Source organism: Plodia interpunctella, chromosome 2 (genome assembly GCF_027563975.2).
Source record: "Plodia interpunctella isolate USDA-ARS_2022_Savannah chromosome 2, ilPloInte3.2, whole genome shotgun sequence".
Classification (NCBI taxonomy): domain Eukaryota; kingdom Metazoa; phylum Arthropoda; class Insecta; order Lepidoptera; family Pyralidae; genus Plodia; species Plodia interpunctella.
The window spans coordinates 2,938,546-2,955,289 of record NC_071295.1 but is presented as its reverse complement, the minus strand read 5'-3'; the positions used below and the strand labels follow the sequence as shown (position 1 = coordinate 2,955,289).

General features: G+C 33.2%; 1 protein-coding gene across 5 annotated transcripts in view; it reads right to left on the bottom strand.

The window, feature by feature from the left end:
• The window catches only part of exp (expansion), a 172,789-nt gene that overhangs the window by 29,381 nt on the left and 126,664 nt on the right, over positions 1-16,744 (bottom strand). For all 5 annotated transcript variants that reach the window (XR_008405402.1, XM_053756407.1, XM_053756425.1 and 2 more), the window contains 2 exons: positions 11,684-11,756; positions 677-844 (listed from right to left, as the gene is read on the bottom strand). Coding sequence is in view for 4 of the 5 variants with exons in the window: in XM_053756407.1 (XP_053612382.1) it covers positions 677-844; positions 11,684-11,756 (241 nt within the window). In the remaining variant the exon portion in view is untranslated. The remainder of the gene's footprint in view (positions 1-676; positions 845-11,683; positions 11,757-16,744) is intronic.

Genomic DNA, 16,744 nt, shown 5'->3' with positions numbered 1-16,744 from the left:
CAGGTCATTTTAAATGAACACTCAATTGTGTATGTAATGAGAATAATAATTTATTGAATAAAGAGTATAAAGAAAACTAGTCTCCGTGCAAAGTGAAGACGGAAAATGTAGGAAAGCGGACTCTGGGCTTCGACGCTCCATAACTGAGGAAATAACCGGGAGACCGCTCATATCAGAGAGGGTGGGGTAATAGTAGGACAGTTCTTAAAATTATTCAGTAATATCGATATGTAGCGGTCGTATTTTACGGCGAAATCACACGCCACACGTACTCACTACTCTTGGAATAGTATCTGATGTATTATAATCCTTATAACCAAGAAGACAAGGCCATACAATTTTCCGTTTCTTTTTTTTTGATCTCATCATAGACACGGTACTGTTAGAGTAGTCTTTTCTCTACTTTGACAGCTTCTTCTTCAGCCATAGAACATCGGAGCCTAGGGTATGCTAATATTGGAGTAGTATCTGATGTTATATACTATGATTTTTATATTCATAGAAGACAAGACCTTAACTTGAAAATTTTCTTCTGTTCCACGGCATAGTCAGGTAATCCTGCCTGGCTGTCGCGTCATTGGTGACGACCACTGTACTCTTCACAAAAACGCGACTCTTGGGGTAGTATCTGATTAATGTAGGTTTAGCACCTACTACGTATATTCATAGGTCTTACCTTGAAAATTTTCTCCTGTTCGAGGGCATAGCCAGGTAGCTTCACGATGTCCTGCCCGATGGCTGTCTCGTCATTGCTGGCGGCCGCGGTACTCTTCACAAACACGCTACTCTTGGAGTAGCGCCTGATGAGTATGTTACCGGCGTCATCCATTTTTATTTTGACTCCCTGGTGAAAAAAAAATTGATGTTCCCTATATATATATAACATAACACAAAATATTTCATAACGGCCAATGAGTGGAAAAATAAGACCCTATATAGGATATTATAGCATCCCGTCCCGTCTTTGCTCGGGCGAAACCAAAATAAAGTATATTACTCCTGGAGGCTTCGTCCAACTCTGTGCCAAATTTCATCAAAATCGGTCCAGTAGCTTTTGAGTATATTCAATACAAATAAAATAAAAATACAAATCTTTTCTCTTTATAATATTAGCATAGAAGTATGGGCTAGTCGTTGCCCACAGCACCGCCCGCGGTAGGCTGTGTTTAATCTCGGTCCATTAACCAAGTTAATTCCAAATTTCATTAAAATCAGCCTAGCGGAAAGCGTGACAGACAGACTTTCTCATTTATAATATATGTAGGAAATATGGATATGAATATGTATAGAGCAATAGGAAACATGGATTTTTTTCTAGGATACCACAATTCAATTGAAAAACCTTGCTCTATACAGTGCTAGACAGTAACTTGCAACTATAGAATTTGATAGCGAACAGAATAGACTTAATAGACATCTTCCAAGTGAATTTGCAAGGGTTGCAGTTTATATCATAAGTTATAATGTAAATCATTGATTGTTTTTCTATTGTATTAAGTATAAACCTATATTATATATAGGTTTATAAGTATAATATGTTATATACTTATAAGTCTATAAGTTTTTTATTTTTATTTATTTTATTGCCATTTGAAAACCTTTGTTTTTTGCCATAAGTTGTACTGATAACTAATTAGTTAATTTATATTATCTCATCAATAAATTAGGGTTTGTTAGATCATGACACCATAGTGATGTGACCACAAAAACCGTTATCTCCGATGACATCACGGTCAGTTATCTCAACATCAACAAGTACAAGGTCATTGGCTCCGGACGGTACACTTTTTGTTATCTCAACACCATCAATCTTATTATGATTTATGACAAGCTTTTCAACAATGAAATGAGCTCCAATATGACCTATGACATCAAACTTAAAGTTGTTGGGGCATATAGAATCTATTGTTCCCTATGTTTAAATTTTAAAACTATATTAACCTATATAAAATATGCGGAAGATGTATGTTTAGACAATGCGATAATCATGTATGATTTGGACGAGCCGATTTGTTTTGTGATGTCATTCTGGATAAAAATAATGGATACAAAAAAGTATATAAGGTCATAAGTCTATTTTATACAATATTGAGAATGTTGAAAAAAAATTTATATAGCATAGCGTTATATCTTAGGGCTGACCCTATTGTTCCGTTGTCCTCCACTGCGTTGACGTCTTTGGAAAACAAACAGAGCGCCCTTACGAAGTAAGATTACACTTAAACGCCGTCTACATAAACTTTATGTCAAAGCAATTAATATGAAATACTAGACTTGAATGATTAATCTTAAATGTCAAATTGTACGATTTATGACAACTGTATCTTTAAATCCACCAATTGATCTAAAAGGAAGGAAAAGTATTCTAACATTGATAGTTTTTAGACCGTGGATCCAAATGGAAGAAGGTATTAAATAGATGGTTATTTTATAGTTTTTGTAATATTTTAAACTCAAATACAGATGCTAAATCTAATTATTAATAAGTACCTACATAAATATAAATTAAATACTGTTTGTTTATGATTTGGTATTTCGTAATCTTATAGATTTCCACCGGCCTGTGCCGGCTTCGCTCTGGTAAAATCATAATAACAAATATATATAAAACTTCCTCAGGATTCACAGTATATATTTAAAAAACCTGCATCAAAATCTATTGCGTAGTTTTAAAGATCTAAGCAAACATAGGGACAGAGAGACAACAGGAAGTGACTTTGTTTTATACTATATAGTAATTTTGTCTTTTTCTTTGTACATTTAAATATCATTAATGTTAACAATTTTAATTACAGTAAAGCTGTCAAATATACCACAGTGCTTATTATGATCGATTGCTCTGTAATAGGGTCTTATACAGTTGTTATAATATGTTTGCAAGTTAAATAACAGCTGGCCTTTCGGTGGAGACCTTGCTATTCAAATGTTGGGATCTTTCCAATGTGAATGATATATTCAATTAACTAGCTACAATGTTGTCTTCAGACAACAATTTTACGTGTAATGTGCATGTTTGATTTTACTCAATAAAAAGATTAGGGCCAAGGGTGTATATATGTTATATAGTGACTACATATATATTTGTGGAGTTGTGAACGGACTAATTTGAACGTTAAATTAAAAATGTATTTGTTAATTGAAAAGTGTATATCCCGATCTGTATACAAAAATAGTATATTAGTATTTTTTTAAATTGAAAAGTGAAATTAGCTCTGATAAAATAAATTAAATTAGGAAGAATTAAGGTAACTTTTCACCAGTTATATTTGAAATCGATGCATATTTATAGCTACCATAAATCTTTCCTTAATTAATTTTATCGTCGATCAATAACAAATCATAATTAACGGTGGTATTCAGTGGGAAGTGGAGCAAGATTGACGAAACTTTAATTGTCGCGACGGTTTCGAATACCAACGAACCGCTAGCCCGTGTATAATGTATTCCTAGACAACACGATGATGATGGTCTAGTAAGCAATACAATTGAATTGTTCCTGAATTAATAAGCAATTATATATGGAATAAAACACACGTAACGACTTTATTGGCAATGATAACCCTTCTATTGAATATAGGTGATAAATTACTATTTCATGTCGATTATATTAGTGCAGGATTCCTCACGATGTTTATTTTCACAGGAATGTTTGCTCTAATTTTATATATAAAATGTTAACTAATGCAAAACCCAATAATTTCTTCCGAATGCGGTTGGTTTTTTTTTTTTTTTTTTTTTTTTTTTTTTTTTTTTTTTTTTTTTTTTTTTTTTTTTTTTTTTTTTTTTTTTAATAATAATTCTTTATTTAGCCATTATGACATAGAACACATTACGTAGTACACAAAGGGAGTAAGTACATGTTTGTATAATTGTATTATAAAGTCCCCTGCTCCAACCAGACACAATCAATCTCTGAACTAGACGTTAGTCTGTATCTGAACTATACCGTTGCCCCGGGGTGGTAGGGAAATTTATAGAGTTTAGTGCTTATGGCAATAAGAACAGAGTAATGATCTAGGTTTCCCAAACTAGACTAGTCTGTTATTTTTGGGAAACCTTATTTAAAAGTTACTAAAGAAATGAAACCTTAGCTAGGAACTTAACTAAATTGATTTGCTGGGTACAAAAGGTGGCATGTGTGAAGTGTGTATGTGTTTGTGTGTGTGTGTGGGTTGTGTGAAAATAAATGTGTGTTTGTTAGGAAATTGAAAGCAGGATTTGGATACAGAATGGAAGACAGTTAGAGTAACAGGTTTTCGGTTTCGTCGTAATTTAATGAATGTAGAAATTTTTGCACACGTTTTTTGCAAACAAATTTTGAGCATGAGTAAATATTGCTTTCTTTGTTTAATTTATTATAAAGTTTTGCGCCTAATACACTGAAGTTTCTGGCTGCTGTTGATGTTCTGTGTTGTGGTATTATGCAAACCTTATACTGAAGATGTCGTCGTCGGTTAGCGTTGAGGTTTGGGTCAAACTTTAGCAGAGAGTGTTTTTTAAGTACCGTCTGTAACACAAAGAGCTGCCTCACTGCCAACACTTTTACGTCGGTGTAAAGCTGAGAGGTTGGGTAACGGTATGGTTTACGTGTCATCACTTTAAGGACAGCCCTCTGTGCCCTTTCCAATGGCAGTAAGTTTGTTTTTGCTGCTGACCCCCAGACCCGAACACCATACATTAGAATAGACTGACATAGGGCAAAATAGGTATTTTTCAGTGTATCAGAATCCGCCACGTTTCTAAGATTTTTAAAGACAAATATCATTTTCCGCACGCGAGAAATAAGCGACTTAATTTGTAGTAGCCATTTTAATTTTTGGTCTAGAATAATACCAAGATATTTGACGTTAGTTACTTGGGGGATAACTGAACAAGTGCAATTCGGGGTCAGGTTTTGGCATATATGGGCTTTAATTACAAAATTGTGATGTGAAGGAAGTGTTGTCGAATTAAGTCCAAATGGCAAACAATTAGTTTTTGATAAATTAAGCGAGAGTAGGTTATCAGATAACCAAGACATAACAACGGCCAAGGCTGATTCTGCATGTATTTGGGCTTCTTCCCATGAGCGACCGGATACTAATAAAGCTGTGTCATCAGCATAAGTATATATGTTACAAAAAGGAATTGTTAGTTTGCACAAATCATTGATATATATAATGAAAAGTGTGGGGCCAAGGACACTTCCCTGCGGGACTCCAGTTGTTATGTACTCCTCTTCACTTGTGTATTCTTCAATTTTTACTTTTTGTGTCCGATTAGACAGGTAACTTCTAAAAAGATCCAAAGCCACACCACGAATACCGACAGCCTCCAACTTTAAAAGAAGTTTGGGGATAGAGACGGTGTCGAAGGCTTTTGATAGATCTAGGAATAATCCTAGTCCTTTTCTCTGTTTTTCAAAGCAGTCAACTATGTCATCAACCAGTGCAGATACTGCATCCTCCGTCGATCTACCCGCTCTGAAACCATACTGATTATTTGAGATTATATTATTAGCATTAAGGTATCTGAGTAGCCGAGAATTAATAATTTTTTCCAATAATTTTGACATTGCAGTAAGTACAGATATCGGACGATAGTTGGTGACATCGTCTCCATCACCACCCTTATAAATTGGATGAATGATGGCTTTCTTAAATGCATCTGGGAAAACTCCACTTGTGAGTGATAGTTGAAAGATATGTCTTAGTAATGGGACAAAAATTTCACGTGATGATTGCAGAATACGGGATGAAATGTTGTCCCACCCAGTAGCGCAATCTCTTCTTAAATTCATTATGTGGTCATTAATTTCGTCATTAGTGACATTAAAAAGAGCAAAGGAGTTTCGAGGGGATGAAACTGGTGCTGTGGGAGGTACAAATGAAGTTTTATTAGTTTGCCCTATTGTATTAGCTAAGTTTCTCCCAACATTTACAAAGTAGTTATTAACCTCATTCACAGATTTGGTAGGATCATGTGTAGACTTTAGGAGGGCTTTAGAACTAACGCGTGATGGTGCAATATTTGTGATTTCTTTGATCGCCTTCCATTTTAATTTGGGATCATTTTTCGTCCTCATTAGAGCCAGCCTATTGTATTCTTTCTTCAATTTCTTCAAAAGTTTATTGATATAATTTCTGTATCTTGAATAAGTAATCGCAAGCGTGACGTTATTGTGTTGTTTTTTTAATTGTTTATGCATTCGGTCTCGATTTCGTATGCAGCGTAGAAGGCCTGGCGTAATCCAAGGCTTCAGATTTCTCTTACTACGGGGGGGTGTGTACCTAACGGTGTTTTTGTTTATTATATCACTGACTGATGAAACCAAAAGATCTGTAGCAGAATTTACGTTTTGAAGCTGTTTTATTTGCGAAAAATCAAAAGAAGCTAGGTCAATTTTTATTTGTTCATAGTTTATTTTAGTACTTGTTATGGATTTAACAGATTTTTCTCGTGTCAACTGAAGCGACAGCAATGTTGGATAGTGATCGGTGATAGAAGATTCGAGAACTATTGCAGTGGAATTTTTATCAGTTTTTAATAAAATATGATCAATACATTTTTGCAGTCGAGTGGGATAGGTATACGTCGGAAGCAAACCGTGTGCTGCCATCAGGTTGAGGTAATTGTCAGAACGGTTATCGCTGTCATAAGTGTGTATATCTATATTAAGATCTCCTATTAAACCAACTGTTTTATAGGATTTTAGGGTCAATAGAAGATCATTGACAGAATTTAAGAATATGTCTGTGTTTTTATATGATGGTGATCTATAAACAGCTATGAAAGCGAACTCCGTTCCAAGTGTACAAACTAGACAATCAGCTTCCTTTATAATTTTAGGTTCGAAGACATTACAATCCAAGGTGTTTCTAATGTATATAACGACGCCTGCATTTTGATTGCCATCATCTATCGTTTGATATGATGTAAAGTTATTCAATTTAGGGAGATATGGCGTAACTGATAACCAACATTCTGTTAAGATGATAATATCACATTGTATGTTTAAAGTTGAAAGAAGTGTTTGGAATTGGTCAAAGTTGCAGTTTATGCTACAAATATTCAAATGAATAACAGTCAGAGATTTTTTATTACAATTTATATATTTGAAACATTGATCCGGTGCACATAAATAACTTTGTGATACATTAAGCGCCTCCAACTCATTGAAATAAGAGCTGATATCTGTCATATTATTTTTAATAATAAATTTATTGTATTATTATTTTTTAAATAGAGTTGGAATTGCGCACTGTACCACAAAAAGAAGGTCATTAAGTATAGACAATTATGCTTATCAAGATACGTATTCATATTTTGTGTTGTGTATAACGAATTAAGTGTAAGTGTTATAATATATGTATATGGTTTGTGTGATATAAGTGATGTATGTAGATTATATAATATGAAACTTTTATATTCCCAGCAAATGTTATTAAACAGATAAATTTGTAAATAAGGATAGGCTAAGTAAATGCAAAAACACATATTGTAAGAAATTTTCATAATAAAAGGCTCAAATAATACAGACAAATGGTTTGTACTGACATATAGTCATTGTTTTGTTAGGAGAGAGTTCAGCGTGATTTCAGAGTCTACGCGAATCGCTTTCGATTGCTCATCCTTCTTCATGTAAATATTTCCGTTTCCGGTCCAGCAAAACTTGTAATTGTTGGCTTTAGCGTATTCTCGGGCCTCGTAGAACAGCTTCCTGTTGCTTCCTGCAAGGTACTCGGATATGTATATGGGGGTGGGGTCCCCTGCTAGGCCAATATTGGAAGTGTTGAGTCGTTGGTCTCCACTGTGATCTTTATTATATTTGCGTGCCGCTGCCAGAACTTTATTCTTCAGGTGAACAGATTGAAATTCGGCAACGATTATTTTATTCTTTCCTATGCGGTAAGTGTCACGTATATCCGAGGGTTGGATTTCCACATGTAGTGCTTGTCCTATATTTTGTAGGTGGGCCGTCAGGTCCGTAAACGATTCTTCCTGGACCGCTGGAACATTTCGTATTTCAACATTGGATGGACGAGAAGTCTGCTGCATGTTCTCTATTTTCTTCTCTAGGCTGACTATATAGTTTTGTTGATCAAAGCGCTCTTTTTCAAGAAGCTGTATTCTTTTCAACATATTTTCATTACTATTTTTTAGGCTTTCCAAGGTATTTTCAATTTACACGTTAGATTTTTGGATTTTAATATTTTGTTTTTTGATCTCAGCGACCTCTTCTATTAGTTTATTCATCATTTTTTGTTGATTAATAGATGATGTGTGGAGTGCCTCCATCATTTCCCTCAAATCACTGCTAAATTGATTCACTTGGGTAGGTGATGAGGAGCCCTGACGCGGCCTTTTATGTCGTGTGGTAATATTGTGAAGGAGGTCCTCAGAACTTATTTCGGTGCGAGGGATTGACAAATCAGTGTCTGATTTTGACATATTTGGTGTTGTTGGTGGAGTACGCTTTAATGGCATGGAAAAGCTTTATTTTCGGGAATCGTTAGTATCAACCGCTTTACGGCGCCGTAGTCAAATGAAAAAGATAGGCTGAGCAAATAGTAGAAAATGAAAATGCGTAGGCACACAGCTGATTCACCTTTCTGGACTGGATAGATATAAGTTGCAAGTAATCCTTTTGTTGTAATTAATATTTTGCTTCGAAACTCTGGCCAGGCTATAAATTATTAAACTTTTTGTTATTACTTAGCTATAATAGGCAACAGTATTATTATTGTGATATAATGAACAGGTTTATAATTATTTGGTATGATTTCTTCTGTGATATAATCGCAAGCGCCGGTAGCTTAATTTTAAATCATTCACTTGCACTGTTTCACTTCACTTAACTTAGAATAGCATAGGTGCGAGAAGGAGCTACAGAGTGTCCACTTCTTTGTAAATGTAGAAACCATTCGTGCGAGACACTCAAACTGGTTCGATTTGGCAATTTTCGTTTATGCCTAAATAATTGTTATGGGCCACTGTATTGAACTAATCAAAACAATTTCAAATTAATAAGATACTTAAACTGGTTTTGAAAGTAAGCTATAACATGAATTCTTTGACCGACCTTACAAAATATTAATCATACACTCATTCAAGAACACAAACATTAGACACGGTAATAAAATTGAGCATTTTTTCATTAGCTCCCGGCATTTTTGTGTTTCAATTCGTTAACTTATAATCTAGTAAACCACAGTTTATGTCGTAATAAAATTAATCTACGTGATCGGAAATCGTTGTAAATTGTACAACTATGTATATGTTGAATACATGTATCTGTGAAAATAAGCGCCCGCGTTTGTATAGTAAATTGCTTGTAAATTGATGTTTAAGAGAATATTATATAATAAATATAGTGAAGTAAGCTATGTCTGTACATATGAGATATTAATGAAAAGTAATTACGAGGGGGGACTTTATGGTCTACAAGATAATATCTACCTATGGATTTTCAAAATTTAAAAGAATATGCATACCTACTTTAAGCTAAAGTATATATATAAAGTATATAGAAGGATAAGTATGATAATACTATGACCCTTGATATTGTTTTATTGAACTATTGTTTACTTATATATTTATATATTTATTGTATACTTATGATTTGACTGCTTGTTACCGTATAATGGTTACCGAAGCGGTGGTGGTGTAATGGTTAAGACGCTCGCCTGTGGATCGAAAGCTCCCAGGTACGAATCCTACTCGTGCCACATGAGTTTGTATACCAATCTGACTCATATATAATAGTTTTCAACGTCCACCACTTGCTTCCGGTGAAGGAAAACATCGTGAGGAAACCTGCACACTGGGTTGATACTTATTAACTTGTGTGTGAAATGGAGAAGGCAATGACAAACCACTCCATTAATAATGCCAAGAAAGTTGTTGTGTGTGTTTAATTCCACGTAATAACCACGACCCTCAGCCATGAGGAGTAAGACTATGAATAAATACCGAATAATTCGAATATCAAAATTGATTGGTCGTGTTGTTATTTGCAATTTATCTCGACAATACAAACAGTTCACGTGTTATAACAAGATTGTTGTACCTCTTCCTTGTGGTAAATTCTATTGTATGATAATATTGATTTGTTGATATTAGATCTTTATTACAAGTAATCTGATTAGCTATCTGGATAAATAAATACTATTTTTTGTGTTGTCGTGTTACTGTATGTAGATGGCGACAAAATAACAAGCATACACACATACATCCTCACAAACTTTCGCATGTATAATATTAATAAGATATAAAATGTGTACTTCCATAATAATGAATTTCATTTTAAAATATCTCACTAGTTTATTAGAAAACATATATTTCCTAGGGATTATTTAAAAAGTCTATTATATATCGTGCCAGCCAACCATAATGGCTATTACATAATTTTTTAGTGATTTTATATTTATTATATTAACTCAAGAATTATTACCAAAGTGTTAATACACTACTTAATACTTTTGGTAATAATTCTGAAGTGTTAATAATATGGATCATTGCATTTTTTAAAGTCACTTAAAAAAGTAATGTCTTGTACATATAAAAAAAAATGATTGCGTGTTGGTCATCATTAAGGTGGGCGTGCTTGACTAATAATTAAAAAAATGCAATGAATCCGGTGTCTGTTCATCATTGCGTCATTTGAGTTATTTCGATAAAAAAAATTAAGGACTAGTATGGGCTGTTGGTTTGATTATCTGCAGATCGTGAACTCATGTTGTATGTGTGGGTGTGGTGTATGGTAACTGATGGTGTATGACACATAATTGTTTACTATTAAGGAAATTTATTTATTTACTTTATAAAATTGGATAATTCGAAATTTATAAAAATAACTCAGTATAAAACGAAACAATTATCCACTAGAAAATAGAACTCCTTTTTTTAAAATTGGTTAGATTAATTGGATTGGATAAAATTGCTGATAAACGTAAAAGTTTCTATTTAGTGGTAATACTTATTTCAAGCTTAAATTCACGCTTAAATTTAAATTTATTTAAAAAACACATTTTAACTTTAACTGATAATTGTTACTATACCTAATGATTTATTTAATGATAGTTGAGATAAAATAATTTTTTTCTGGCTTAAACTATGTATTTTTCGTTATTTTTGTGATGGATTTTTATTATTACATCCATTTCGGTGATAAGATTTTTCTTTTAACACCAATTTGTATATAGGTACACATATGTTTCTTGAAAATATTTTCTTCTTTCTTGTTTGACCAAACGCGTGGCCACAGTGACCACCTCTATATGGTATGGGCTCATAAAGGATAAGCCAATTAGGTCCGTGTGATCAAGGTCTAGTACTCTAGTCTTATATACTGATTGAAATCTGAAAGATCCCGAGTCTGTCAACCATAGGTACATGAGATAGCAATATTTCAATAAATAAATTGATTGATGGATGGATATAAATGGGAGCTGTGGTCAAAAAACTCTATTGGACAATTTCACACTTTGTCTTAGGTATTTATTAGTATACGATTAACTAGCGGCCCATCCCGGCATCGCTCGGATAAAACCATAATAAATTATACTCCTAAACCTTCAAAAACATGTATCATATTATCTATTGGTCAAAACCGTACAAAAATCCGTCCTGTAGTTTTTGAGTTTATCGCGTTCATACATACAGATAGACTTCTTTTAATATGTATAAGCTGTATGTTAATTACCTGTCCTATATGTCTTTTCAATTCTTCTGTCTTTTGATCTCTGTGTGGGTTGTCGAATCCGCACAGGCCGATTCTGTAAAAAAAGAAAACAAAATTTAAGTAATACACCCATACATATTCTCATACGGTAAAAAATATTTATTTTGATGTGCATAACTTGGAAATAAGCCAATGTTAAAAAACCCATTTATGAAAAATTACTATTGTGATGACCATGTAAATAATTTACATATTTGGCTTGTAAATTACAATAAGTGTTTCCTTGCTGACAACTTTACAACTACATTATTTTAAGATATGCAGGTAAAATACATTGAAAACGTAAACAGAGAAAGCTATAGAGACGTTTTGCTACATGGGCGATTAGCTAGCTTGGCAGATTGCTCATTAGACGTTGCGCTTTGTTGGACGTTTTGCTACTTAGACTTTCTGATCGGGAGCATCTCGTCATATCTTCCATTTCGCTCATACAAGAAATGTGCGTATTAGAAATACACGAGAGGAAACGAGTCAGAGCGCTGACATCTTTTGTTCCTCATCCATCTCGTGTCCAGCTAAATCTGTCACTTTATATGAGATTAGCAGCTGGATTAGGCCGGGATATTGTATGAAAATTTAAAAAAACGTTGTTGATCACCAAACTGTCTAGATTTGAGTCTGACGTGAGTGAGCAGGAGTTCGATTCTCACAAAATGAAGTTCATTAAAATTTCTCCAATACTGTGAGTGAAGAAACCTTAAAAATTTGAGAAAATTAATGAAATTAATTTCGATCGACTTAATTATGACTTATTGCTATATCATATTTGTACATATGTGTGTATAGCGGCCTTTAAATACAACAAAACAACTGTATTACATATTACTACTGTATGAACTAGCATAGTATACAGAAGTACCTATAAAACTTGCCATACATTGAAATTGGTATAAATATTCATGGGGCACAAGTAGGATACGAGCTTGGGACTTTTCGTTCATAGGTGGACGTTTTAACCACCATCCTGGCCAAGCCATTCCATCAAGGCTTTTTGTTTCCCATGTAATTGGACAATGGATAGGAATTTGTGATCATTTGTATTTCGTCGCCGTCTCGGAATATTGTTGTAAAACCGTTCCTTCTATCCCGAGAATGCAGCGATCAATTTGTATTCCATCGCTGATGCTACTTCTGGCTTCGGGTACTGATCGACTGTCAAGGTATGTACTGACCACGCGCAGATTTTGTACACAGCTATGTTTTGTTTTGTTGTAGTTATATATTGGTCAAAAATTATAAGTATAACAACTATTACGACTCGCAAGAAGGAGAAGTTATACCTCAGGTTGTTACAAATAGATTAAAATGTTATTATAAATTAAACGATTCTAGAACTTAAATAAAAATGGCATATATGTATAATAGGGCAAAATAGAGCAAATTTAATTTATTTATTTGTGAGATACAATTTTATTTTTAACACCGCATTGAGAGGAAATCAGATTATCCAGGAGGCAAAAATGTTTTTGCAAATAAATTATTTTTGTAAATATTTTTTCTTTATATTTGTATGCAGCACGTTGTTTTGATTAAGTTTTGACAAATATATTTTCCGGGTCCAAATGCAGTATATATCTATAGTCTGTACGCAGTCTTATACTGTCATGGAGTTCTGACTTCGATAGAATAAGTGAAATTATGTACTTTAATGGCGTGGTGATAGTGTGTGTTGAATTAAAAATTGTTTAGGCGAAAGTGAATATATGAAAGTTTTCTTGTGTTAGACCGTAGTAATGACATCGGCATATATTGAATCTTGACATGTAAGTATTTTTAAGTTAATGTTATCGTAATTAAGTAAGTACCTAACGAATAAGTAACTTTAATTATCCTATTAGTGTAAATCACCACGTCTATTGGATATATTTAACATTTTTCATCAAGATTCGAAGGTTTCACAATCGTTTTACTATCTAATACTTAAAAACACCGTAATTGTTATAACAAACAAAACGTTGGGTAATTTTCATTAAACTTTACTATCCTATGGTTACAAAAGTGTTAATTTTTATTAATCTTCGTCATAACAATACACAACCTACGTGCTAGCACAACGTCATATTACGGTGCTCAGGTATCAATTTCATTTGACCTTTGTATCATAGCACATAAATACGATTTTAGGTCAAGTTTTATTTGTGTACAGATATATTGAATGACAGGTTTTTGTTTGTTTTTAATTTTTTGTTAAAAGTTTGAAAAGTCAATGACACCTTACAAAATTATATAGAAATATGGTCTTGCAATAAACTGAATGTTTGAACCCGCAATGATCTCCTTGATCTTGTGTTTTTTTGTGTATTTCAATAAAGTTTGCATAAATCGATTGTTGTTGGGTTTTTATATGGGCTTTTTGAATTGAAATATTGTCATTGCATAGTTCATAGTGAAAAAAAAGGTTAAAAATCTTTTTTCCACTCTGAAATACATTCCCACTAGTACATCGTTATGTGTAGTAGTGAGAACGAGGTTGATTCATACAAAATGGTTATGAACTGTTTATCAGCATACAAGTGCAGAAAAAGGTTTTACACCTTTTAGCACGTTGTAGCATTTAGCACTTTTATTGTCCAAAAAGGTGAAAGCCTCTTAGCCCATAAATATACATTTATATTTCTTAAAATAGAAAAAAAACCTATATCAAAGATATAAGAACATTACAGGTTCTTATATCTGCAACCTATGTATAAAAGTAGCTGAATCTTCGAATTTCACCAAAACAGTCCTAAAATTTAGCAGGAAAATACAGTGTAGCATGGATTTTTTTACCTGTTTAATACTATTCTATTAAACAGGTATTATTATATCTATGATATAGGTTTTTTTTACGAAAGTCGACTTTCAAAAGTCTCTATGGGTGGTAAAACTTCGTACCTACGAAAAATAAATATGACACTTTTAACGTGGGTCAAGCAGCGGGTAATAATCTACTAATTTAAAATTACATTGATTGAAATCTCACGGTCTGCGTAGCGCTCAATTAGTGAACATCAAATTAGTGAACATCAAAAAAATCAAAACACAAATTTATTTCAATTGCTCAATACCGATTGGTTATAGCATACGCACTATTTGTTAGAAAATCACCAAGTTCGCCATGCTATTAGAGCAACAAATAAAGTAAGCAGAAAAGTTAACCCTTATTAATCACTTTATATTCGTTGATCAATCTTTTGAAGATAAACTTGTTGGGAAAAATCGATGTCGCCAAAACGATATAGTAGCGATCTGTATTCCTGAATTCGCATACACAATACAATCCTCATATGTCTCGTGAAAGTTGTCAAAAATTTCCAACAATTAATTAAGTAATTAAATGGATAACAATCAACAGATCACACAAAGCACTTAGCTTGTGATGGACATAAATGGACATAAACACAAAAAATGATGGACATAAACACAAAAACTCTAAAAAAGGTACAAATATTTGTTGTGTTGTGGATTAAGCCTTCAGATAGAAAAAAATTGGAATCGTTTTATTCTGCAACATGATTAATTTAGTCTCGGCATAAAATTAGCAAACGGTCGTCGAACCAGTCCCCCGGTGAGTGGAGACCTTGAGTACTCGCTACCGTGTCACTGGCGCCCTCTATTTGACGACTTTTTGTGCAGTAATTAATGTTAACTCAACATCAGTGTGGAGCCAGATCAGTGGGCTTGTTTTCATTTTAGAGACGACAATAATGCGTTTATAATGCGTTTAGATATAATTATAACAATTTGTATGTTGCGGCAGCAATACAAAAACGGCATAGCTCAATCACATATATAGATTAATGCTGCTAACACAGTTTCTTCATAGCTTTAGATCTGTTTTAATGTTTATGAAAATTTCGTATGCAATATTAAGAAGGTCACAGATTTGACATGTGCAATGTACCTTATTTTTTATGATTAACATCAGATTAAAACTTCGTCAGTAATTACTGAAATGGTTTACCAAACTAACCAACTGCCATACACTTCACATATTGTCATAATACACACAATAAATCAATCACAATTCCTAATTAAAACTACAATTATCATTCCATAGTATCAATGACCTGTTTTAGATAATCATATTAATGATAGTATGCAGAGCAAAACTTTTTACCACGCGTGACTTGTCCAAGGATGTGTCAAGTTGCAATGTAACAATGTTCTTAGCTTATTATGTATTGTACTATTCTAATTCAATTACATGTTATTTGGTCATTATCCAAGTTGGTCACGATCGGGTAATGAAAGGTATGTAAATTATAATGAATTTTGATCACAACGTGCTGGCAAAGTTATGAGCGATTTCTTTAATGTCCTTGAGTTGTCGAGTCTTGTTTAATAATGGGATTTGTACCGAATTATCATAACTCTAATATGAATATATATACAAGCAGGTTGCAATTTCAGTTTCCTTATTCCTACGAGTAGCGAAAATTAAAAAAAAAGGTAAGACAGACCAAAAATAATAAATCTGTTTGAAAATGTTACAATTCAATCCTAATACGCTCTAGAATATATATTTTTTTTCATTTGTACTAAAAAGTCAAGTCTATTGACTATACGTTAGCTATCAAATTACTATTTTAAGCCTTGGTTAAGAGACAATGAACTTCAAATGGCAATTTTCCAAACAATGGTGTATCCTGGAAAGTCCCAAGTTCAAGTGTGGACGGAACCACGGTATACTTTCAATTGGATACCAAACTAATACATGGACTCTGTGCCCCTGAAAATAGTGGCGAGTTTACAATATTTTTTATAGGTAGATGTGTATTTGTACTTCTAAACCTTAAGGCGTGAAGTCCGCAAGACATTGTTAGTTGTCCACCCTATTTAAGTGTCTACGCTTCATTTCACTCAAATTGATCAAATACAGTTCTATACCATTTGTAATTTGCAACGCACTTTCCCGAGAACATGGCGGAATTTCTTTTTCACTTTTTTTGATATTATAGAGGTTATAGCCTATAAAGAAAAAATAAAACCGTGTAAACGTCTATAAGAATAACTAGTTTTAACATTTACTTCTTATTAAAC